The sequence below is a fragment of the Staurois parvus genome, unplaced genomic scaffold (assembly GCF_062004578.1).
Source record: "Staurois parvus isolate SC_StPar_1 unplaced genomic scaffold, SC_StPar_1.0 ptg000048l, whole genome shotgun sequence".
Lineage (NCBI taxonomy): Eukaryota > Metazoa > Chordata > Amphibia > Anura > Ranidae > Staurois > Staurois parvus.
This window is the reverse complement of record NW_028317844.1, coordinates 5,005,221-5,032,953: the sequence shown is the minus strand read 5'-3', so window position 1 is coordinate 5,032,953 and position 27,733 is coordinate 5,005,221. Positions and strand designations below refer to the sequence as shown.

Below are 27,733 nucleotides of genomic sequence, written 5' to 3'. Positions count from 1 at the left end.
TTATATTTCAATATTTTTATTGAGAAACAAGCATATTAAAGCATAAAACAAGATGGCAAACAAAAAAAAAGGCCCACCTGCATGGTGGAACAAGATGTAGAATCAGAATCATAACACTTATAGGTACGTAAAAAAATTATCAGACAATAGCATTACAATTCACACAAAAAGTGTCATAGCCATCAGGACGTACAGGTTTCATAATCAATAAACAAAAATTAAACCAAAATGAACCAAAAATAACAGAAAAAAAAAAGTTCAACGAATAAAGTAGAAAAAGAGAGGAAGAGAGAGACGAAGAAGGATATTACTCCCAAGTGAAAAAAAGAAAATAAGAGGGGGGGGGGTCAGCTGCCAGACACTCACGATACAGTTATATAATTAATCCAAGGCTCCCAAGTCCTCTCAAATCTGGACACATAGTCAGTGACAATACTCGTCAGTTTATCATTAACCATTATCCAGTTAAGTTTTTGTTTCACTCTATCCAGCGGGATCAAGGATTGTTTCCAACTTCTAGCTATGGTAATGCGAGCCGCCAGTATTATATATAAAATAATTTAATCGATTTTTTTGGGAACATCAGGGGGTAGTATATTGAACAAGGCCACTTCCGTCTGTTACCATTTTAACCAGCTTTCTAAAACCTAAGCATTCCCTACCAATTATCATTAAACTATTACATTTACTGTATTGTCATTCCCCCATTGTCTCTGGGAGCTGTCTGCAGCCCATAAGGGGTGAATTTCTCAAATTAAACTTTAAAGCTGAAATCCTTTCATCTAGTTACGTAGTTGGTAAGGTTGCATACACACACCGGTCTATCCAGTTGAATCTGAGAATGTGTGTGAGAGTGACTGTTGTTTTCCATATTCATGTGTATAGCGTTTGGTAAGGAACATATCAAAACATTTACGCTGACAACACCAGCTGTGAAAGGGAATTCCACATCCTTAGGGTTCATGTACACGGGGCATTTGGAAAACTCTTCTGAACGGTGGAAACTGACTGCTGGAAAACGTAGGTTAAAAAACGTCAGTTTAGCCACGTTTGCATAACGCATTTAGCCGCGTTTATGCACGTTTGCGTTTAGAAGCGTTTTTAAAAGCTAACCTCAGGAGTCCCTCCAAAATGCCCAGAATGCACTGAAAAGTAGTAAGTTCACTAAAAAAGGCTACTAAAATACTGCATATTATTTTATCAAGTCATGTTATTTTATCAAGTTATTTTATCAAGTCATGCGGTATTTTAGTAGTGAAAAGCATGCGTTAATGTTTCAGCTGTCAGCGGGATTCCCACTAACAGCTGAATGTAAAAAAAAAAAATTGCCAGCAATTAAAAATAATAAAAAAACAGTGTGGGGTCCCCCCCTCCCATCTATACCAAGCCCTTCGGGTGTGGTATGGATTTTGAGGGTAAGCCCCATGCCAAAATAAAAAAAAAAATGGTGTGGGGTTCCCCCCAAAATCCATACCAGACCCTTATCCGAGCATGCAGCCCGGCAGGTCAGGAAGGGGGGGGGGCGAGCAAGTGCCTTCCCCTCCTGATCCATACCAGGCCACATGCCCTCAACATGGGGGGAGCTCCCCCCCCCCAAAGCACCTTGTCCCCATGTTGATGGGGACAAAGGCCTCTTCCCCGCAACCCTGAGCTGTGGTTGGGGGGTCTGCAGGAGACATTCTTTGACAAGTCCTTTAACCTTTTGCCGCCCGGCCAATGGCCGTTTGGCGGCCGTCAAAATCCCTCAGCGTTCCGGGTGGACGCCATATGGCGTCCTCCCATGCATGCGCAGTTTGCGCGCCTGCAGAGCCGCGCAGCAGCGCAATCTGTCACCGGCCCTGTACCTCGGACACGGCCGATGACAGATCTGAGTACCGGCCCCATTGCCGGTACCATGTGACCTGCTGTGACCAATCACAGCAGGTCCCATGACAGTTGTATACAATGGATGGCTTCATTCATGCCTTCCATTGTATACTAGTGTGTCTAGCTGTGATTGGCCACAGCGATCACATGCACAAGCTGGGCCAAATCACAGCCCAGCTGTGTCATGTGATTAGCCATGGCCACGGCTAAGCACAAAAAAACCCCCAAAAAAACCCTGAATGAATCGATGTCAGGCTCCGCTACCAATGCTGGCCCCCGGCTGTCTGCTCAGAAGCTGGTTTGACAGTTCTTAAATATGTAAGGGACGGGGCCACCCGGTGACATCACCTGTGTTACCCTGCCCTGCATGACATCATCGACCGTGGCATGCTGGTCACTGATGTCACACAGGGGCGGGGTCACACACGTGATGGCCCCGCCCCATACATATTTAAGAGCTGTCGAACCAGCTTCTGAACAGATGGCCAGGGTCCAGCGTCAGTAGCGGGCATTTTTTGTTTTTATTTTTTATTAGGGGCAGCGGACATCGTGATTGACATTACATCTACTTCGGGGGACATTCTTTTATTAAAGGACTTGTCAAAAAATGACTCCTGTCTTTTTTCACACTACAACTTTTTTTTGTGAATGGGTAGCGGCACCATGTACCCCATACTCATTCACGTGGGGTGCTGGATTTGGGGGCCCCCTTGCTAAAGGGGGCTTTCAGATTCTGATAAGCCCCCCGCCCGCAGACCCCCACAACCACTGGCCAGGGTTGTGGGGAAGAGGTACCCTTGTCCCCATCAACATGTTGAGGGCATGTGACCTGGTATGGTTTGGGGGGGGGGTGCTTGCGCTCGCTCAGCTTCCCCCCCCTTTCCTGACCTGCCAGGCTGCATGCTAGGGATTAGGATCTGGCTACCCCTCCAAATCCATTCCAGACCCGAAGGGCTTGGTATGGACGGGAGGGGGGACCCCACGCCGTTTTTTAAAGTTATTTTTTAATTGCCAACAATTCACTATTAAATTTCCGTATGACTTGATAAAATCATGCGGTATTAGTAGCCTTTTTTAGTGGATTCAAATGTTTTTTTTTTAAAAACATGCTATGCTGTATCCTACCGCATAGTAAATTGTGCCCTGGATATGGACCAGTCAAAAATCGCTTCTAAAAACAAACGCATATAAACGCGTTTACAAGCATTTGAAACGATGATGAAATCTACTCCTGAATGCAAGTTTGGTGCGTCCAAAAAACGACTGTAAACTCAACTGCCTGTAAACGACGATGTGTACATGGACAGATAGGAAAACACTATGGAGAGTTCAGGGGCTGCTGAAAAAAACGAACAAAAGCTCCTGAATGTGAGTTTATCAGCTGCAGTGTACCTGAACCCTAACTGCCCTAACTGTAAAGAACCCCCTACGCAGTTTAAGATTGATCGCTTCTCAACCAAATTCATTGTGTAGCCACTTGTGTTTTTTAGAGACCAAAGATTAAAAAGTTTCTTTCCAATGCTGGAGTCATCATTCAAGGATCATTAAACATCTTATATCTTATAATATATCTAATAATTCAGATCAGTCTTTATATTAATTTTGTATAATAGTTCTGCACAGCAGTAGTCAGAGTGACCAAAGAAGGGCCTGTAGTTTAATGCCAGTCATACATTATTTCTTTCATGGCTTTATTAATCCAAGGGCCTGCGTTGATGTAGGTATCAGTATAATATCAGTTTCAGATGCTTCTGAAATCATTCAGAATTCACTGAGAGGTGCAATTGACCTGCAATTGACCTCCTCTTGACATGCTTAAAGCAGGTTTTGCAATTTCATTGACTTGTCTGGAAATGCCAAACCTGTAAAAAAAAAAACAAACAAACAAAACCCATCAGCACATATGGGTGTTTTGTTCCTGCCTTGACATGGCTTTGAAATGGTCATCAGATTCCCATTTGCATCAGCTATGTAGTGTAAATTGATAGTTTTAAGGCTGAAATTGCTCTGTGTTGTGTTCTTTTGGAGCATGTCCTATGGAGATGTGTTTGCATTGTAGGCAAAGCATTTAAACGCATTCTTTTTTTCCATTTTCTGTTACAATACAAAAAACATGTTGGCAGCTCTGGCCATCCACATGAGCTCCAGACACGTATTCCGCACCGGTTTTTAGCTTCAGTATACATACAGTAGAAGGTTAGGCCGGGAAGGTGACATCACTTACATCTCCACATTTATTTATATATATATATATATATATATATATATATATATATATATATATATATATATTCACTATATCACCTAAAGTATTAAGACACCACTCCAAATCATTGGATTCATGTGTTCCAATCACCTCCATGGCCTAGCACCTAGGTATGCAGACTGCTTCTACAAACATTTGTGAAATAATGGATAACTCTCAGGAGCTCAGTGAATTCAAGCGTGGTACCGTGATAGGTTGCCACCTATGCAAGAAGTCCATTCATGAGATTTCTTTGCTACTAAATATTACACGGTCAACTGTTAGTGGTTTTGTAACAAACTGGAAGCAACTGGGAACAACAGCAACTCAGCCACTAAGTGGTAGGCCATGTAAAATGACAGAGGGGGTTCAGCACATGCTGAAGTGCACAGTGTGCAGAAGTCAACAACTGTCTGCAGACTCAATAGCTCCACACTTCGTCTGGTCTTCAGATTAGCACAACAACAGTGCAAGAATCGCTTCATGGAATGGGTTTCCATGGCCGAGCAGCTGCACCCAAGCCTTACATCACCAAGTGCAATGCAAAGCGTTGGATGCAGTGGAGTAAAGCACACCGCTACTGGACTCTAGAGCAGTGGAAACGTGTTCTCTGGAGTGACAAACTACGCTTCTCTGTCTGGCAATCCGATAGACATGTCTGGCTTTGGCGGTTGCCAGGAGAGCAGTACTTGCCTGACTGCATTGTGCCAAGTGTAAAGTTTGGTGGAGGGGGATTATGATGTGGGGATGTTTTTCAGGGGTTGGGCTTGGCCCCTTAGTTCCAATAAGGGCACTCTTAAGGCCTCAGCATACCAAGACATTTTGGACTATTTCATGCTACCTTCCTGTTACAACTTGGCTGCGCACCAGTGCACAAAACAAGGTCCATAAAGACATAGATGAGTGAGTTTGGGGTGAAGGAACTTGACTGGTTTACACAGAGTCCTGACCTCAACCCGATAGAAGACCTTTGGGATGAATTAGAGTGGACACTATGATTCAGGCCTTCTCGGTCCAACATCAGTGCCTGACCTCACAAATGCGTTTCTGGAAGAATAGTCAAACATTTCCATAGACACACTCCTACACCTTGTGGACAGTCCTCCCAGAAGCTGTTATACAGTGAAGGAAATAAGTATTTGATCCCCTGCTGATTTTAAATGTTTGCCCACTCACAAAGAAATGATCAGTCTAAAAATCAAATGGTATGTGCATTGTAACACTGAGAGACAGAATAGCAACAAAAAATTCAAAAGAAATGCATGTCTAACAAATTATGCACTGATTTGCATGTTCATGAGGGAAATAAGTATTTGATCCCCTATCATTCATCCAGGTGTCTTTCATACAGGTAACAAGCTGAGATTAGAAGCAGTCTCTTAAAGGGAATGCTGCTAATCACATTTTGTTACCCATATAAAAGACACCTGTCCACAGGAGCAATCAAACAATCAGATTCCAAACTCTCCATCATGGCAAAGTCCAAAGAGCTGTCCAAGGATGTCAGGGACAAGATTGTAGACCTACACAAGGCTGGACTGGGCTACCAAACTATCGCCAAGCAGCTTGGTGAGAAGGTGACAACAGTTGGTGCAATCATGTGCAACTGGAAGAAACAAAAAACAACTGTCAGTCTTCCTAGGTCTGGTGCACCACGCAAGATCTCACCTCGTGGAGTGTCCATGATCATGAGAACAGTGAGGAATCATCCCAGAACTACACCTGAGAATCTTGTCAATGATCTCCAGGCAGCTGGGACCACAGTCACCAAGAAAACAATTGATAACATACTACGCTGACAAGGATTGAAATCCTGCAGTGCCTGCAAGGTCCCTCTGCTCAAGAAAGCACATGTCCAGGCCCGTCCGAAATTTGCCACTGAACATCTGAATGATGCAGAGGAGCACTTTCAGCCAGTCCTCTGAAGCCTATGCAAGATTTCAAGGGGAAAGGGTTTTTTTTGTTTTGTTTTTTTCTTACAGATGAATGTAATTTTGCTTGGTACATACGCGAAATGTGGTGTATGATGTCACATGTTTCATCTCGCACATGTGCAGTATGACAGTACATCACAATCTTGTGAAGCAAGATCTAAGTGAGTGAAGGCACAGATGACATTGCCTTTACAGGGGACTTCTGTGCAATCCTGGTTACATAGCCAGTACCTTAGAAGGACCAGGAAGTTGAAACACAAAAATCTGTTGTTTTTTTGTTTTTTTTAAAGAAACAAATTTTAGACAGTTTCACCTTGGCATGTTACTCGTCAAACGTTTATAAATTGTGAGAGCTGCATATATTAATCGCCTGCTTGTGCTGCAAGTAATGTTGGCTAATTAAGTGAATCTTTTGCAAGCTTTATGTTGTGTTTTTAATGTGACTCCATTTATACACACTCCATAGTTGGTGCACTCTTTTAGTTAAAAGAGTATGCCTATTATTTGGAGCAGAGGTACTGCATCCGGCATACCCAGTCTCTGGTAATATCTTGCATGGTCTGGTGAATTTTAGGTATTCCACTGTGCCATGGCAGTCCTTGTACCATGCCTTTTGGTGGCAGAGCACTATTTCCAAACCCAGAGTCCAGACAATACCTATGTGGCTGACTCTATTACTAGCTGTCTGTTATGGTTACGCATTTTGATGTGTGACCTTTTACAACCTTCTATCTAGGCCTAGAACAGTAGTTTCTCTTTTAAGCATTATACCCTATTCCTTTTGCTCAGTTTATGAACAGAATTGTGATGCAGGAAGTACAACTCTTAGCCGTATAGCTTCATTTTATTAACCTTCCCACCATTGTTTCCTGAGGTAATGCAGTCAGACTGTGAGACCTCAATGCGGTTTCACTCACAGCATAGAGCACTGCATGCACTTGCGCTCCTCACCCTCTTCCCCTCCACCTGTCAGGAGAAAAAGCCTTCTCCTATATAGAAAAACCATGTGGATTCTCTGGTCTTATCCAGTGCCTGCCTTTAGAGATGTTGTCACCTCCAACTGCCTAAACCTCACTATCCTGCAGTGTACTCTGGTTTGTGATTACACAAGGCTATGCCTCTTTTTGGGCCTAGTTGTTTACCACAACAACCTACTGGACCATTATAGCATTTAAAGTTGTTTCACGGAAATTCCTGTTACATCAGGCAACCTTGTTCCATGTTTCCCCTACTATTTCTGGAGATGAGTGGAACTGAAGTCTGTCCTGGACCCTAGTTTATATATGTTCATTCCCATCACTATTGTCTCTGCTTTCGTTGCTTGAGTCTGCTGCATATTTTAGAGCTGCCAGATCTCTAATCTTCACTTCTGACTTTGAGAGTCTGTATGCGATTAATGAATGAATCTGTTAGCAAATGTATAGCCCTTTCCACTGCTTCATCTTTGGCAGCACACACCTCTGAGCCTATTGACACCATATCTTTAAGTATGCCTGAGGCTCCTGTTGTTATTTCTGACTCTGATTAAGATCCTTCACAACCTACGCCTCTGGGATCTGCTTTTAATAGGGTCATTAGTGTATCTGACATGCTCAGTGCTCGTTCCAATCAGATTGATGCTTTACACATGGCCATGCCCGTAGATATTTAATATGCTAATCCATATATAGACTCCTTTATGGCTTATACTGCCTCAAAGACCTAATCTGTTCCTTCCTTTCTGCCAAGCAAGTGTGAAGTCTCGGGAGCTTCCTATGCTATTGTGGTTCCTTCTAATCATGCAAAAGACAATTTTTCTTTGGATTGGGAATTTCTGTACATTTGGTCTGAACCTTCTGTGGATTCTGCAGTCTTTTACTTTAACTCTTTCCCTGCCAGAGTTGTTTAGATTTTTTTGCACATCTGCTAATATACAGATCGTAGGCCTGAAGGTTAATTTAAAGTACCACAATACTCAAAGCTTTTTTTTTTTTAGTTAGAGTGGAGAGTGATTAGAACACCTGTTATTGCTCTCTATTTGCCCTGTTTACCACTACCATTAAAAGTTAAAATAAAAGAAAATCCCAATGTTTGAGCTGTCCCCAGAATAGTAATAGAAGGGAAATCTTCAAATTGGGACACTAACAGGGGTAACCTAGGGGTCCCCTAGAGATTCCCTTATTTGCAGCGATTTCCTCTCACTTCCTGTTTTGGCTTTCAGACTGGAAGGGAAGGGAACTGTCCCCAGTGGGATGTAGATGGCAAAAAATAATCCGACAGATTATGACCATCCCTTACTCTATCCAAAATGGAAAAAAAATACTTTGCCTATAGTTCTACTTTAAATTCTCAAATATTATATATTTTCTGAAAGCAGTAACTGTGAATTATAAAATTATGGTAGTTTGCAATAAGATTACTTGTTTGCAATAAGAATACCCAACATGTCACGCCTTAAAGTGGAATGAAAGTCCACTTTGTAAGTTGTAATTACAGGTAAACCTATAAGGCTTACCTGTAGGTATAGTGAATATCTCCTAAACATGCACTGTTTAATAGATATTCACACAGTATACAGATGGTGACATCACTGGTGCATGTGCTCTGAAGGGGCAGCATAGCAAGCCAGACCTTCAGACCTTCGAGCCACATCCGAGGGCTCCCATGCGCATGCATCATCACGGCTTTGGCCATTCATGTTACTGGAGCCTGCGAGCCCAGAAGGAAGACTGGGTGAAGATGGTGGCACCAGGCAGCTGTGACAGCGCGGTGCTGGAGAGCTCCATGTACAGTTAAGTCTGTCTTAATGTACTGGTATGTGGTGCATGCTAGTACATTATGGCCTAAACCCACAGGGAGCCCATTGTTCTGTTTTTTACAGGCAGTTTACTACTGCTTTAAAATTGTGTGCACCTGAGTATTGGCGACAAACTTCTGTAATCAAATTTGTCAATAGGTGATGCTTAAAAGCCCTTAAAGGTCATACATTGAGAGTTAACCATGATAATGGCCCTAGAATTATTGCCCTCACTTTGGTGTGCAGCAAAATGTAACATATGTTGAGCAATCATTGTTTTCGTAGGTATGCACCCAGGGTGCGCGTGTTTATATATGTGGGGGCTTTAAACTGGTAATCCATTAAAAAATGACTGCTATGAAAAATATCAACACAAAGAAACCTAATAAATAAATCAATAGCAATCAAATCTATTCATATAAATAAATTATTAAATAAATACAGACACTCCTCGCTTAACGACCTACCTGTTTAGCGACCGCTCGCACTTACGACCATCTCTTCACCGTTACGACCGTACTTTGCTAACTTTATGTTCTGTAATACAACATTCCAGTACTGTGTGTAAATTACACAACCTATGCAAATTAAGACAAGTGGAAGTTTTCAGTTTGATCTCTCTTGTTATTTTACTTATTTAGAATACTGTATTGTCAAATACTATGCATATATTGTACTACTGTATACAGTACATGCAGTTCCTCACTTAACGACCAATTCGCTTAACGACCAAGTCGTTGAAACGGAACTCGGTCGTTAAGCGAGGAGTACCTGTATATTCATACGTGTAGTGCAATAAAGTGTTAAGAATAAAGTGCAATCTTATACAATCCAAAAGAAAATAATTACTTGCCTTTAATATTTTCTCCCTACCTTAATACTTAACTAGGGGATACTCTATGTAGTTAGTCCCACCGTTCTTCATCGTGCTCTAGCCTCCATTCACCACATGTACTGTATTCTGCTAGAGCTAGACACACTATGATTTTTTGACCTATCTGATGTTCATCTATTATGATCTGCACACATTTTTGGATTAAAGCTTTCTATGATCTGCAAGATGTCATTTGGATCGAGTCACTCTCTGCGATGCTCCTGAGATTGTACATTAATCCTACCACAACTGGATTAATTATAGATGTCACCCTCTCAGTGCTTAGATTGCATAAGCAAAGCACTCATGTACAGAATCCATAATCATGCAACCAATAAATCCTATTTTCCTTTCATGTTACTAATAAATAAAAATAACAATAATGTACCTGCAATATACTGCACATAAACTCTAGTGTAATTCAACAGATAAACTAAAAAAACTCAAGATTCCTATACCAATAAATGAATAATTATATAGATAAATTCATCTATACAGTGCAGTAAAGTGTAATTGATTGTCCATAATAATATTTGTGCTCTGAAACAATTTCAGCAAAAAGCAACCCAATAAATATATCAATAACTACCAAATTATCAATTCACATAAATAAATTATTAAATATATTTTTAAGTGTAGTGCAATAAAATACTATAAACAATCCTGATCAATCTAAAAAATATATAAATAACAACAAAAGATCAATTCATATATTAATATAAATGCATGCATTGATAAATATATAGATTAATCAATGTAGTGCAGTAAACTGTTATAAAACATCCATGGAACACGTACAATTAAATAATTTTCCCTTTTAATGTGCAAAGGAACAAAAAGAAAAAGAGTTATTCATATCTATTGTACTGATCCTACTGTAGGAATTTGCCAGTACTACATCAATGCAAGGTAATGCGCCTCTTTCACCTCACATCCAACCTACTAGGTCATAAAACTTGACTTTTATTATAAATATAAATAAAAATGTAAAAAAAATTGAAAACCATTTATCATTTTCCTTCCACTTCACAATTATGTGCCACTTTGTGTTGGTCTGTCACAGAAAATCCCAATAAAATACACTGACATTATTGGTTGTAACATGACAAAATGTGGACAATTTCAAGGGGTATGAATACTTTTTCAACACACTGTATAATGATGGCAGTTTTGAAAATGCCCTCTATTTTTTGTATTGCACATTACACACACATGTGTGATGTCATCCTGCTACTTTTATTTATTTGCTATGTCTAGATATTGTTTTTTTTTTTACTGCACTTGAAGTGCACCTGTGTGCAGACTATGGCCATTAAACTATTTAGCAGCATCCTGCTCTCATAGAAAACACAGTGCCAGTGTGCTAAAATTTGAAAGTTAATTGTTCCACGTTGCTCATAGAAACAGTGGTGAATTATGTCTTGTTTTAAAGTCCTTTTAGTGCTTTTTCAGAATTTGTGAGAGTTTATGGTGCATTATCTGGGCACAGGTTTACATTATTAATCCCCTGTCCAGCAGAACAGGGCCACCAGTGTGAGCCAGGTCGAGATGCACAGTGCTGTCAGTCAATCTAATATGTTTTCAGACACTTGGAGCTTGCTTACATGTGGGGAGAGCAGGGGGCAAATATAATCAGTTTGGTAATGCTTCCTCATTGTGCAGTCAGCAGACTAGCAGTGAGAAGGTGACCAAGCTGTATTGCAGTATTGTAATGTGGAAAAGTAACTTTACGTTCTTGAGTACACTCTGTAACAGAGTAGTGTGATGAAAATGCTTGAACAGGATTAAAAATATATTTTCAGGCAAAAAATTCTTTACGTATATATTTTTATTAATATATATAGAACTTTGGCTGGAGTCCACCTTTATTCTCTTTGGCTGGGTAATTTCCCTGTGTTTTAAATATTTTAATTTTTTGTGCTTGAACAGCTTCATCATGTGCCCCATAAGAAAGATATTGTTATCAAGTTATTATTATTATTATATAGGATTTATATAGCGCCAACAGTTTGCTCAGCGCTTTACAATATAACAGGAGACAATACAGCAACAATACAGTTCAATACAAGAGGGATAGGAGGGCCCTGCTCCTTGGAGCTTACAATCTAGGAGGGAGGGGCTAGTGGTACAAAAGATAGCAACTGTGGGGGATGGACTGGTAGGAGGAGTAGAAGATTCCATTATTAGCTGAAGGCAGGATAGGCTTCCCTGAAGAGATGGGTTTTCAGAGATCGCCTAAAAGTGAGCCGAGTAGGCGATAGTCTGATAAATTGGGGTAGAGAGTTGCAGAGGATGGGGGAAGCTCTGGAGACGAGCATGGGAGGAGGAGACAAGGGAGCTAGAGAGCAGGAGGTCGTGCGAGGAGGGGAGAGTAAGGTTTGGGTGATATTTGGTGACAACCTCACAAATGCCCCCTTTCCTCTCTCTGATCACAATCTCACAAAGTGAATAAACATGTGGGCATCACTAAAACTCGTATTTACTCTTTACTAGTTAATACTAAATGGGACCAAATCTTAACAAAGAACACAGAGTGCTCTAAGGGTGTGTTAAGTAATAGCATTTGCCATTGCAAAATAATAGCATTCGCCATTGCATTTCATTCCATAAGAGAACGAAACTTAAATTCATGTAGCTCAATGATGTTCTTAATAGAAATGGAAGAGACAGCTTTGACATTTAAGGGTTACAGGGAATGCAATAAGAAATGCAAGAGGGCAATCAGAGCAGCTAAAATTGATTATGAGAAACACATTGCTTCGCAAAGCAAGATTGATCCAAAAAACATTATATAAATACATCAAAAGTAAAAAGGAAAGGACTGAATAAGTAGGCCCCATGAAGGATGGTCCTTAGTCACAAATGACACAGCTAAGGCTAATGTGTTAAATACATTGTTCTTCAGTTTATGCACCGGAAATGGGGATCTATTAAAAGAGAAAGTAATGCAAGAGTAACAACATTGTGGTTGTCAGAAAATGGGATTCGAAACAGACTAGAGAAGCTAAATGTGTACAGGTCACTAACTTACACCCACAAGTCCTTAGGGAGCTTAGTTCAGAGATAGCCAAGCCACTCCTTTTGATGAGAATAATAACGGCGGATTTGAGCAGAGCAAATGTGGTTTCAATATTCAAAAAAGGGTCTAGATGTATACCAGGGAACTACAGACCACTCAGTCTAACATCAGTAGTTTGAAAGGTGTTTGAGGGAATGCTAAGGGACTTTATTGAAAAATTTGTCAGGGAAAATGGTAATCAATAACATGATTTTTTGAAAGGTCTCTCTTGTCAATCCAACCTGTTAACATTCTAGGAGGAAGTGAGCAGTAACCAAGATAAAAGAACGGCCGTAGATGGTATTTATGTAAGTTTTGCAAAAGCATTTGACACAGTGCAAGTGTATGTACTGTACATACATAGAATGCTGGAATGGGTAAAGTGGGTAACGGTAAATTACTCAGCTTCTGAGTGGGGTGCCCTGAGATCTGTCTTGGAGTCAATGCCAAATTATTTATAAACTACATTGAGGTTGGAGTTCAGAATTCACAGAATGTAGCAACATGACAGGAAGAACTGGAAAATATAGTGGGTGAGTGGGGATTTGGCAGGTGAGGTTCAGTGTTGATCAATGCAAAGTTATGCGTTTGGGTGCTAAGAACTTGTAGGTAATATATTCATTAGGAGGGGTTACACTGGTAAAATCGCTGTTGGAAAAAGATTTGGGGGTCTTAGAGGACAAGAGACTTAGCAATACCATGCAAGTCTAGGCCACTGCTAGCAGAGTGCATTAAAGAGTTTATTTAGTCGAGGGACAAATCCGTATTGTTACCCCTTTACAAAACATTGGTTCGGCCTTATCTTAAGTATGCAGTTCATTTTTGGTCCCCAATCAATAGAAGAATGTTCTAGAATTAGAAAGAGTCCTCAGTTACAAGGAACAACTAAGTAAACTAAACTTATTTACCTTAGAGAGCAGACACTGAAGGGGAGACTTGAACACTATCTACAAATGAATCAATAGTGACTATTGTGGAGGGGGTTCTTTACGGTGAGAAATGTGGAACTCCCTTCCTTAGGTAGTAGTATCAGCTGGGAGTATTGAAAAATTAAAGAAAAAAAGATTTTAGATGCCTTCCTCGATCAGTACAATATGCATTGATGTATACACTTTTAAATGAAAATTTGAACTAATACACACATAGATTGGACCGGGTGGACCTGTGTATATTTCCTACCTTACATACTATATGTACAGTAACTATATGTATATGTAACTATAAATTAAAAGGTGTACATCTGCAAACTAAAAGTCATTGATGCAATTAAATATTTTAAAGAAAATGATGTGCATGTCTTTATTTAACAAAAGAAGCCATGTGTTTGGGATTTATTTGAAGTACACTTTATTTGTGCAGTGAATCAGCCTTATGGAAGGTTATAGGTTAAGATCTACTGGGGAAAGTAACTATGAGCAGTTGTTTAAAACACCAAGAATAAAGCTTCACCTCACTATTAATCTACATGTTTTTCAGATGGGCCATCTGCTGAATTGTGTTGTTCAGTTAGCTTATAATAGTGCCCATGTCGTTTGATTCCACTCCACAGCAGAGGACAAGTAGCTGAATAAAGTACCATAACCTAGATTCTCCTCATCTTTCAGCATTTATACCTTGAGGATAATGGGGATGTAAAAAACATTCATGTTTTGTGTTATTCAGTATGTTGCTTCTAATTAACAGGTCCACCCCAATGTTTGTTACCACTTTGTTCACTAAACACTTTTATTCTTTCAGTAAAAATGATCTGATTTGCTTTGTAAAAATACAATAATATACAGTGCTTCTTTGTGCTTTAAATGCATAATAAAATAGGAACATTTTTTGCTTAATTAAACCTAAATATGGGTGAGAAAATTGGGCATATTGCAAAATCTTCCTAAGATATAGAATACTTTAGAAACCTACCATAACTAAAATGTGTTGCCTTTAATCTATTCATTTTGAAGGGAATGTATAATTGGCTGTTATTCAAAAATTATCATTTTCAAAGCTTCCTGATGTTTATGAACAACTGTTTTTAACCCTTACTTCTTTCAATGTGTGGTAAACACATTCGGTTATAAGGTTATCTGAAAACTGTTTCTTCTGCCCTCCTTTTCTTTGCCATTTCATACATCGGAACTTCACTCTCTCAGTCAAAATGAACTATTTTTAATCTTTATGTTGCTAGCATATGTAAATAGAGAGGAAAGTATATTATGTTTACTTGTTTTAGACTTTTTTATTTTTACATTTCTTAAGTTACTTCCTGGTTTCCATGCCTAGGCAAATGATGTCATACATCCCAGCAGTCTTCAGGATGAGAGGAGGGTTTTCTCAGCTAAGCACACCCTCCCTGCCTGCATGCCTGAGATAGGGGCAGATAGATTCCAGGAAGTAAATGCTGCATGAATCATCTGCCCTTAGTCAAGATGGCCATGGCCAGAAATGCTAGGGGATGTTTATTTATTTCAGGTACTTATGTAGCGCTGTCAGTTTACGCAGCGCTTTACATATATATATATATATATATATATATTGTGCATTCACATCAGTCCCTAACCCTCAAGGGTTACAGTCTAAGGTCCCTAACTTACATTCATACATACACATACTAGGACCAATTTAGACAGGATCCAATTAACCTACCAGCATGTCTTTGGAGTGTAGAAGGAAACTGGAGTACCCGGAGGAAACCCACGCAGGCACTGGGAGAACATGCAAACTCCAGGCAGGTGGCGCTGTGGTTGGGAATCAAACCAACGACCCTAGTACTCCCAGGTGGAAGTGCTAACCATTGAGCCACTGTGCTGCCCCTTTTTCAAAGTGATTTCCCAGCAAAGTCAAACACAGAGACAAGGATGGATGGGGGAGTGCTTTGAATGCTAAAAATTAATTAAATAGCATTTTTGGTTTGTGGTGCTCAGATACTGTGTAGTTGTGCTGAATTTTCACATCTCTTTTACCCTTATGTGTATATTTACTTTACGCTATTTCTGTCTGGGCTTTATCTTCCTAGGTTGTGTTTCATCCTACCTTTTTATTTTCCCCATGTACAACTTGTGTATTCTCTGCTTCTTGTTCTCTATGTTTTTTTTTCTTCCCCTGTGACCTCTTCCTTAGCTTTGTCCCACTGTCCTGCCTCATTCTGCCTCCAGAGCTTGCTCTCCATCTCTCCCTTGGTTTTTACTCACTCAACCCTCGTTTTCCTTTTTCTTTTCATTTAGCAAAATCAGTGTTTGCAAACACTTAAAGGCATACTTCACCTTTATAAAAATAACTGCTTATGCAGATAAGGGGTGTCTGTAGATAAAAACAAACTGTGCAGCATTGAATAAAGTTGAATAATGCCCTTTCTTTAGATGTAGGCCATTTACGTACCTCATGAAGCCCGACTTACAAATTCCTAGAGATTGCATCTCCCCACCCTGCTTTGTTGCCAGGATATTGCTAAGATGCGTCCACTGTCAATATTCACCATCACAGGAGTAAGCACTTTCTGTGATTCAAACCTTTTCACATTCATTTTCTCTCCCCCGATGCAGTAACTCTAAGCTCAGCATTTGAGAGCTCACTCTTGTGATGAAGATGTGAAAAGTAACAGTGAACATGTTTCGCAACATCCTAGCAACAATGCAGGATAGGGAGATTTTAAAAACAAACAAAAATTCCCAGCCCACTTCCCAGCAAGCCTGCAACATAACCAAATGGATCCAGGCTAACAGTTCATGTTAAAAACAAGGAGTTTAGTCACACACGTTTGCAAATATATGTGTTAGCCACAGTGGCCACATCAAGGCACCCCAGTGTATTTTGATCCTAACTCTATAATTTGACAGTCCCCCAAGTTGGAGCACATATAGCAGTGGACAGATGAAGGGCAGGTGTGTCTGGAAGAAGCCCACTCCTTAAAGGTACAGGGATGCACTGTACACCCAGTAAGAGGACAATGGCAGTCCCTTAAGGAGGAGTGGGTTCCCTCCAAGCATACGTGCCTTTAATCTATCAACTGCTATATGTGCTCCAATTCTGGGGAATCTCAATTTATAGAGTTAAGACTGCAGTACACTGGGGTGCCTTGACATGGTAACTGTAGCTTACACATATACCGTATTTTCTGGCGTATAAGACGACTTTTTGACTCTTGAAAATCTTATGAAAAGTTGGGGGTCGTCTTATACGCTGGTATACGTCAGGGCGGCACTTTTTAGGGGGGCGGCGCGGTGCCGCCGCCGTCCCACCCTTCCGACGGAAGGGACACTAAGTACAGGGGTGGGCAGAGGGCTGCTGTACCTTACCTGGCTCCCACGACGATCCATCCAGGAAGCGCTGCTCCTTCAGTCACTGCGGCCACTCCCTCACTCCTGCCACTTGGCTCCGCCTCCTCACCGGTGATTGGCCACCAGAACTGTAGCTCAGGAAAGGCACACAGGCGGCCAATCACGGGCGAGGAGGCGGAGCCGAGCTGACTTGCGAAAATCGAGTGAGGGAGCAGCCGGTAAGTGTGCAGTGCAGAGGTGCTGCTGCAACCACATATGCTGGCTGCAGCAGCACCATACTGGAACAAGGGTCAGCAAGTGTCATTGGTGTCAGTGGGAGGAATAGTGTCCCATCATTGGTGTCACTGACACCAATGATGGGGCACTATTCCTCCCACTAACACCAATGATGGGGCACTATTCCTCCCACTGACACCAACGATGGGGCACTATTCCTCCCACTGACACCAACGATGGGGCACTATTCCTCCCACTGACACCAACGATGGGGCACTATTCCTCCCACTCACACCAACGATGGGGCACTATTCCTCCCCCCACTGACACCAACGATGTGGCACTATTCCTCTCCCCACTGACGGGGTACTATTCCTCCCACTGACACCAATGTTGGGACACTATTCCTCCCACTTACACCAATGATGGGGCACTATTCCTCCCACTGACACCAATGATGGGGTGCTATTCCTCCCACTGACACCAATGGTGGGGCGCTATTCCTCCCACTGACACCAATGATGGGGCGCTATTCCTCCCACTGACACCAATGATGGAGCGCTATTCCTCCCACTGACACCAATGATGTGGCGCTATTCCTCCCACTGACACCAATGATGGGGCGCTATTCCTCCCACTGACACCAATGATGGGGCACGATTCTTCCCACTGACACCAATAATGGGGGTGCTATTCCTCCCACTGACACCAATGATGGGGTGCTATTCCTCCCACTGACACCAATGATGGGACACGATTCTTCCCACTGACACCAATAATGGGGTGCTATTCCTCCCACTGACACCAATGATGGGGCGCTATTCCTCCCACTGACACCAATGATGGGGCGCTATTCCTCCCCCTGACACCAATGATGGGGTGCTATTCCTCCCACTGACACCAATGATGGGGCGCTATTCCTCCCACTGACACCAATGATGGGGCGCTATTCCTCCCACTGACACCAATGATGGGGCACGATTCTTCCCACTGACACCAATAATGGGGGTGCTATTCCTCCCACTGACACCAATGATGGGGCACGATTCTTCCCACTGACACCAATGATGGGGTGCTATTCCTCCCACTGACACCAATGATGGGGCACGATTTGTTGCTCTGACACCAATGATGGGGCACGATTCCTCCCACTGACACCAATGATGGGATGCTATTCCTCCCACTGACACCAATGATGGGGCACGATTCTTCGCTCTGACACCAATGATGTGGCACGATTCCTCGCTCTAACACCAATGATGGGGCACTATTCCTCCCACTGACACTAATGATGGGACACTACCAGAGGCAGGACTATCTGGATTAGTTATACACAAGGGTGCACTGCGGCTCGTTGATACACCATGCATTAAATGTTTATATGTACAATAAAAAAATTATATAAATACAAATTTAATTGAACATCAGTTTATAAAGTGTTAACTGTACAAAAAAGTTAAACAAAATTGATCAAGAAGCAAACCTGATTATTTTTATTTTTTGGATAGAGTATATATTGATTAGTTAGACCATGATGTTTTTGCCTGTATCTAAAATGCTGCGGGTTTGTTTCAGAGCATTTGTCTGTAACTATTTCTTTACTTTTCAGGTGACTGATATAGCAGATGCAATGATACTAAAACAATTATTTGAAAACCTGTTTCAAAATGGAGTTGTTGTTGTAGCGACATCTAACAGACCACCTGAAGGTAAAAGTATTTTCTAAGATAAAAATCTTTTAAAATCTATATATAAACTGCTCGGCGTTGAAGTGTTCATTCATATTGTGCTACCCTATGTGTAGCTAGTGCTGTATTTTGATATCGTCTATCTGAAAGGGATTTTATTTTTTCCATTTTCTTGCCCTTTTTGCCAGTTTTGTCTTCCTCTGTACCCAGGATTTAATATATGATTTACATATCAAAAGTACTACACGCATTACCTCTATGTATATCACATCCCATCAGAGTAGGGGATTAAAGCGGAGTTCCACTCACCCTGTCAAAAAATAAGTCAGCAGTTACAAAAACTGTAGCTGCTGACTTTTAAAAAACAGCCACTTGCCTGTCCCTTGGTGTGTCCCCCGCAGCCCGTTTCACAGGCCGTCCTGTATTCCAGGAGGCCTGAATTTTCAGTGCGGGCACCTGGCTGTGACGGCCTGCGGGTGACCCACTGTCATGTGTCCCAAAAGACTACAGGGAGGGAGGACACCTTCCGCTTCCGGTCGCCTAGATGATCGGACCGGAAGTGAGAGTGGGTACCTGTCAAATTCAGGTGCCGATCCTTAATGGGGATCGGGGGAGCAGTCCTTAAAGCGGAACTTCCACTTATTTTGCGTTAAATAAATTTAAGAATTAGATGAGATATGGTTAGAATAACTCATTAGAAGAGATTCAATTGATCATTTTTCTCCTGGAGAGAAATTTGTTTTTTTGAGGGGAGGTAGGAAGAGAATAGGAGCCTGATAAGGACAGACAGTACTGTACATAAATATGGAGTAGAAATGGAAACATGTAGGTAATTGTGATGCATAGCATTTTTGAAACAATTGAAAATTTTTAGCCATGAAGGTCACAAAATAATATACACTAAACACAATTCTGTACTACACAATTTGAATATGAAATAATTGTTTAGCTCCTACTCTAATAGAATGTGACATGCATACAGGTAATTCATGTTGTACCTTTGATGCAGAAGTAATTTATTTTGATATAGCTCAACATTTTGTGGAAACATTTGGAAAGGGAGCCTAACGGTTATTCAATCTTACACTAACATTCCAGTTTTAGGTGGACACTGGCTGGTAGTTAAATCAACATTTGCAGAGTAGCAGGTTCACCTTAATTTTCACACCCTTTCCTCTCTCCTTAGTCTTCTACTGTTCTGTTTACATCCTACTTTGGTTCTTCTTTGTGTGTTCACACCAGTGACTGCATAACAAATAGCAAAAATAACAGTTCAGGAACTTAGTCAAAACAGAAGCCAGGGTTTGGATGCCAGAGTGGGTAATCATACGAGCTGGGGTCAGGAAACCAGAAGTCCGCGTAGCCAGAAGCAAAAATTAAGAACAGGAATCGGGGAAGTCAGCCAGACTGAGATGTACACAGGAACACACTGGAGATCATACACTACAAAAAGGCAAGGCTAAAATGAGCCTAAAAATAGCAAAAAGGGCTGGCTGTAGGTACTGTGGAGACAACGAGTGGCTGGTAATTAACCGACAGCTGAGCAGCTTCTGAGCAGTGAAAGAAAAGAGATGCTCGGTAAGTAGCACGAGCCCAGCCCTGACAGGTTCACCTTCCAACATTACAATGACCCAAGGCACACTGCAAAAATGACCACACAGTGGTTGAAGGAGAAAAAGGTGAATGTCCTTGCATGGCCTAGTCAGAGCCCAGAATTAAACCCCATTGAAAATCTGTGGAATGACTTGAAGACTGCAGTCCACAAATGGTCAACATCAAATTTAACTGAACTTCTGCAAAGAGGAGTGGGCAAATATTGCCAAGTCTAGATGTGCAAAGTTAGTAGAGACATCCTAACAAACTAAAGGCTGTAATTAAAGCAAAGATGGTTCAACAAAATACTGACACAAGGGGTGATCCTTTTTCAACTCAGTGATTCTGTTTTTGATCTTTTTTTATCTTTTTTTTTTTTTTTGAGATGTTGGTGCTCTCTATTTCACTTGGATGTTATAAGTTGCACTGAGTAAATACAGCTGGATAAAACAAAAACTGTGTCTGTCTTAATTTCAAGCTGCAAAGCAACAAAATGTCGTTATTTTAAAGGAGAGAGGGGTACTTCTTTTCTAAACTCATTCTATGTGCGGTTTGCTTGCACTGTATTGACAAAGCACAGCTTTAAAATGTATTTCCACTTTTGCATCTAAATTTGGAAAAACCCCACTCTATGTTCGTCATGTGTTCCCATTGACATGACACACTTACTTTTCTAGTTGTTTGTTTCGAGCAGGTTTATACATAGATCTGCAAGCTATTCTGAACAATTATAAACTGCAATTAGAGGGACAAACTGAGGGAAAGTGCATTATCACACAACATACCACTAAAGCTATGAGATCCTCAAATCTTTAAATAATTTTTTTGGGCCATCTTGGCTCAAACAATTTATTTGCAAGGCAGAACAGTCTGGCTGCTGGGATACTGTAAAAGGCTGTAGTATAGTTTGCTACATACTGCAAGTGCTGTTTTCTTTCTACACAGTGGTGCTGACAGAAACAGAGTCAGTTGTACAGGATCTCCGCCATTCAGGAACACCCTTGTATTTTTTGAGTACAAGGCATTTACTGATTGGCTGAAGTGGAGATCATGACATCATCTGCCTGTCTGTCTTCCTTGGGCTAATCAGAGAATGCCTTGTATTCATTAAAAGAAATGCAAGGCTGTTCCGGAATGTCAGAGTTACCAACGAGCAATTTTATTTCTTTCTGGCAGCAGAGGGGAAGTCGTACCTGTGCAGAAAGACTACAGCATTTATTGTATGTCTAACCAAAAATGCTACTGGTAGTTCCTAAAGTACAAGTGCCTGTGAATAAACAGGAAAGTATATGAAAAAAGATAAAAATTAACTATTTAAAGTAATGATTTAAAGAACGTAAAAATATTATTAGCCCACTGCAGCTGAATGGAGTGGTAGGGGAGAGAAAGACAAGTGAATATATGCTGCTGGAAAGGTGAGCATTATGGCAAATCTGTGTTGCTTGCTGTGCATTGGCAAAGCACAGATTAGCTTTAAGGCCGTGTTGCTAACAAAAAAATTATAGGTCTGAACTGCTGGCAGTTGTCTTAACCTTAATTTTTAAATGGCCAACACGTAACTCCTGTGCACCTTTTCTTCTTAGAAAAAAGGAAATAGGCATGGTCCTCAAGCTAACAAGTTGGAAAATCTCTTTGATAATGGATTCTTCCAACAGTTGTCATCCCCTTGTCATTGCAGTGGATGCTTGAATCAGACACAACACTTACACATAGTGGGCTATTTCTAGGGTTTCTTTCATTTTATGGAGCACAAAGAAATGGGGTTGATACTCGATCTGCTCTAGAAGGTAGAGTGAGACTCATGGGCAAGAAGAGGTAGAATTGGGAACTCTCAGCACTAAAGACCCTATAATATATCAAAGTTCACAAAGAAGTATAACCTACCAGAATCTGCCCATTGCTAAAATGAGTCTTGGTAGACTTACTATTAGCCCAGTTTTTGTCTGCAATAAGAAAGAAATTCTGGCGCACAGAGGTGAAGTTATTCCAAAATAATAGTAAGGATAATAAACAGAATGTCAGATGCTCACAAGGAACATGACGTATGACTCCATGCTGAGACAGACACTGGAAATTAACACTGTTAGAATAAATCATATAATGTCCATAGACATAACCAAGTATTTGAAAAGTCTCCTGTAGAAGGAGCTAGAGGCTCCGAGCGCATAGCCTGTCTCTTTTGCCTGTGTTCCTGGTATCCTCCACTTCTGGCCCTATACCTCTTCCAGTGATGTCATATCCACCAGTGCTTTCCACACTGGTCAGCGCAGACTCTCCCTGGTCCAGATGCTGTAGGACCGGCTCTGCTGCACCCCACAACATCAGGGAGGTCTCCTTAACAACACATATGGCTCCATACAGTCCCAGCTTATATCTATGGCATGACCAGCAGTACCTGCAGGACAGAGAGGAGTGGCCACATCCCCCTACACAGAAGAGCTTGTTAATTTATTGCCTCTTGTGAGTATTTTTAATCCTATATTATTAAATACAGCATTTACTACTGCACTTAGACTGGTGCCTCCTGTTCTTTTCTTTCCAGTTTTTGTCTGCTAAGCTGCGGTTTTGGTAAGCTGCATCTTTGGTGCGCTTTTAGAAAACATTCCAAAACTGTACAACCTAATAGAAAGTCTATGGGACCATTGCTAAAACTGCAGGTAAAATGTGTGAAAACCACAGATACACCTGCTCTGTGGCCAATATGCAGTGCAGCACTGTGATACCAGCCCTAAAGTGAACCTGAGATGTCTGTAACATGGAACATGATTTGGCAATGCTGGAAGATTGGTCAAATTAGTTGAAACTGCAGTTCAGTGTTTCTAAATGTAAAATAATGGACCTAGGGAAAAATAATCTCTTGATAAAGTACAGTGTTGGCAAGAGCTACAAAGGAAAAATATTAAGGGTAGTTATTTCAGATGATTGCAAAATTAGCAAATAGTGTGGCCAAGAATTGGGAAAAGTGAATAGAATTCTAGGATGCATCACTAGGATTCATAACAGCAAAGGAAAAGAGGTCCTGATTCCCCTATACAGATCTTTAGTTAGACCTCATTTAGAATACTACGTCCAGTTCTAGCGACCTCACTTACAAAAAGGTATTGTTATGATAAAAAAAAAAAACAGAGATGGACAACAAAGAAGGTGAAAGGTTTGGGGGATAACAAAATATCAAAAGATACTTCAGGTACTTAATATGTACAGTCTTTAGAAAAGAAGGGAAATGGCAGATATGATTGAAACCTTTAAATGCATTAAGAATATGAGTAAGGTTCAGGAGGGCAGTATTTTCAATATTAACCACTAGCCTACAGGGCACTTATACCCCCTTCCTGCCCAGGCCAATTGCGCGGTCATGCAACACTGTACCCATATGAAATTTTTATTATTTTTTTGTGACAGATAGAGCTTTATTTTGGTGGTATTTAATCACCTCTGTGTTTTTAATTTTTTCTTAAACAAACCAAAAACCACTGAAAATTTTGAAAAAAAATTTTTTTCTTAGTTTTTGTTATAAAATTTTGTAAATAAGTGATTTTTATCCTTCACTGATGTGCGCTAATGAGGCTGCACTGATGGGCACTGATAGGCTGCACTGATGGACACTGATAGGTGGCACTGATGGGCACTGATGAGGAGGCACTGGTAGGTGGCACTGATGGGCATTGACAGGCATCACTGATGGGCACTGAAAGGCAGCACTTATATATGGCACTGATAGGTGGCACTGATTGGCACTGATAGGCGGCACTGACTAGCACTGATAGGCGGCACTGACTAGCACTGTTAGGTGGCACTGACTGGCAGCACTGATAGGCGGCACTGATGCACACTGATAGGCGGCACTGATATGCGGCACTGACTGGCACTGATAGGTGGCACTGATTGGCAGCACTGCTAGGTGGCACTGACTGGCATTGATAGGTGGCACTGACTGGCACTGATGGGTGACACTGAAAGGCAGCTCAGATGGGCACTGATATGTGGCATTGATGTGGCACTGGGCACTGAGATGTGGCACTGATGTGGCACTGGCAGGTGGCATGGATGAGCACAGAACTGGCACTGATGGACACTGACAGGTGGCGCTGCTGGGGCTACACAGATCATCAGGGCACATTGATCAACAGTGCTCTGATGATCTGTGTAGATGTCCCCTCCGAGGAATGCCGATTACCGGCTCTCCTCTCATCACGAGCTGTCAGCGCGACAGCTCATGAGGAGAGAAATGCCGATAACCGGCATTTCCCTGTTTTACATGTGATCAGCTGTGATTGGACACAGCTGATCACATGACCGAGCCGACATCTTCGGCTTTTTCCGTAGATCGGTGATCCGCTGTCTCCAAGGGACACAGCGCACTGCCAATTGCCACGCTGCGCGCTCCCGGAGCCACACATGCACGGTGAGAATGGGAGGACGTCATATGACGTCCTCCCAGAACGAGAGAACCGCCCTGCGTCCGTCATATTACTATATGGCGGGCGGGAGGTGGTTAAGCTAACACACACACGGGGACATGACTTCAAACTAGCAGGAGGTAAGTTTAAATCTAATGTTAGAGTATTATTTTACCGAAAGAGTAGTTGAAACTGGGAACAGAGGTAGTGAGGGAGTCAACAGTAAGTGGATTCAAACATGCTTAATATAAACATTCTTCTATGATTATAATATAAACAGCTCTTCTATGATTCTAATCTAAATATTGTCCATACCAGCCAAAGTAGCTTTTATGTAACCTTTTCTGAATGGCCGACTTAAGATTTGTCGGTCTGTCGCTATATTTTTAGACTCATCTTTTAATTTATTCAAAAAAAATTCTCTAATGGAAAAGCTGCCCTTCTATAAACCATTTTTCTTTAATTTGGAAGTTTTTATTAAAACATAAGCATTTATTCAAGGTCCTTGGTTCTCAGAAAATCTCAGTATTCTGAGATTCAAACACTCTGTCTCCGCTGACAGTGTTTATCTGCTACAGTTTAGAAAGCATAGTCAGAAGAGAGCAAGTTGCCATGTGGTGAACCCTGATCGCTCATAGTGTTCATTAAACAATAGGATTTGCAATGGCTCTGTATGAAAACAGCAAAGTTTTAAGTTTTACAAGTTATTCCCATTCTCAAAGAAAGGCTTTAAGAACCTTACAGATAACATTTTTGATAGTGAGAGTTTGGAGAAGAATGGTGTACTTCATTACCTTGCTAATTATCATCATATTTAAATAGGAGTAAAAAAAATACCCTCTTCAGTGTAATCATTACAATCTTTTTTTTCTTAAGTGTTGTAACAGCTATGCCCTCTCATACATGAATATTTCCTGAAATTTTCTTTTTTCTTTAAAAAAAAAAAAAAAAGTAACCCATTGAATGCATCAGATTAGGGACACATTAAACAGTTCTGCATTCAGTCTTTATCTTGAAAGCAAAAAGTATTGTATAGGATGCGTTTTTCATTTGTAAATTCTTTACTCATTAAAGATATTAATATAGCTGTACCACCATCCCCTCCCTCCTAGATTGTAAGCTCGAAAGAGCAGGGTCCTCGATCCCCTCATGTTTTGCATTGTATTGGTATTGTTCCATCACATGTTCTGTCCCCCTTTGTAATGTACAGCGCTGAGCGAACTATTGGCGCTTTATAAATACTGTATAATAATAATATAGCTTATTGTCAGGCTTACTTTTTTAACCTACTTTACATTATCTACTTTTTTTCATGTTTGTGTGCAAATATTTTACAGGAACAACATTTTCAGTAAACACACATTTTGAGTTGGGCACATGGGCATGTGATGCTGTACATAAATTGCAGGCATATTTCTGCATTCCAGAGACACAGCTGAAACCAACAGCTGACCATAGCAATGAATGGCTGTTCACTAGCTGTATGTGCTTAAACGTTCCACTTGCATAAACATGTGCACAGGTGTAAATTGCTGGATGTGCACAAGGCGCTTCAAGGGATTTAGGCCCGTGCATGTGTTTACACAGTCACTGTGTCAGGAAAGGTGTAATGTACTCAGGTGCATAGGGATATGTACAAGTGCGGAATTCCTGTGAGCTGTGCGCTTGCATGCCTGCCACTAAGACAGACTCCAGGTGGGCTATTTAACCAGCACTGATGCACTAGAATCTTGCTGTGTGGTCTACAGTGTTTCCTGCACATCTGCTACCTGTCCCTGTATCTGATCTTCTGGTGTCGACCTGATCTGCCTTGGCCACGCTTGAGCTCTGCCTGTACTGTCGCATGGTTTGTCTCTGGAGTATGAATCTGCCTGGTCCCTCTGCCAAACCTGGTTCATCGATACTGACTCTGGCCTGTACTCTGACTACTCTCCTGTCTGCTGTTTTGCTCCTGACCTGCCTGCCAGTTACTTATTCAGCTTGCCTGAACCTGCTCTGTATGCTGAACCTGTGCCTGTCATCTGTGCTTATCCACCTACAGCCTGCCAAGTGCCTTCTGTCTGTCTGCCTGTGATCTGACAGCCTGTCATCCATGATCCAGCTTGCATCTGAATTCACACAGATGACTCTTCTGCATCTGTCATTGTGAGAATGGTCAGGCACTTGTGCCACTCCAAGCTCTTGTGGCTTCGGTTACCTCATTAGGAGCACTGAGCCAGAATTGTAAGAGACTCCTACATCTCCACATCCGGCTCCATCATCAGGTACATGACACATTGCTCCCAATTAGACATCCAAGTGTGTGTGGGTCCCTGAACTCACACTGTCTGTGTTTGGGGACCAGATGGATGTCAGATTGGAAGGAGCAGCTGTGTCAATGGGACTGCCTGCATGGGGATGCACAGAACACCTGTGCATCTCTGTGCAGGTAAACATGGCCCTCACACAGGTGTATGCTGTAGTATGCCCATGGTGAACAAGTCCTAAAGCTGTGAATAATAATTCTATAATGATAATAAATGTGTCTATAAAGTCATGCAGCATTACTAGATTTATATGAATGCAGATATTTCTGTAGAACTACATTACATAGCTAGTAATAATGGTTTTCAAGACAGAAAATGTCCATTTCCTCAAGAGTACATGAACCTAAAGTGGTTCTAAATCTTATATATACACCCACTGAAGTGACTAGCTTCAAGTGTTACACAGAGATGAAACAAATCCTCCTACCTTTTGTACCTGTTTATTTGTAGCTATTTAACCTTTAGATCGAAAACACAAAGATCAAAGGATTTTTCTCACCTCTAACAGCATAAAG

The 27,733-nt window shown here is 41.3% G+C and overlaps 1 protein-coding gene across 1 annotated transcript in view; it reads left to right on the top strand.

Moving 5' to 3' along the window:
* Positions 1-27,733, top strand: part of AFG1L (AFG1 like ATPase) — a 154,163-nt gene that overhangs the window by 51,608 nt on the left and 74,822 nt on the right. Inside the window, exon 6 of the mRNA XM_089664829.1 lies at positions 18,841-18,940. Within this exon, the coding sequence (XP_089520955.1) occupies positions 18,841-18,940 (100 nt within the window). The remainder of the gene's footprint in view (positions 1-18,840; positions 18,941-27,733) is intronic.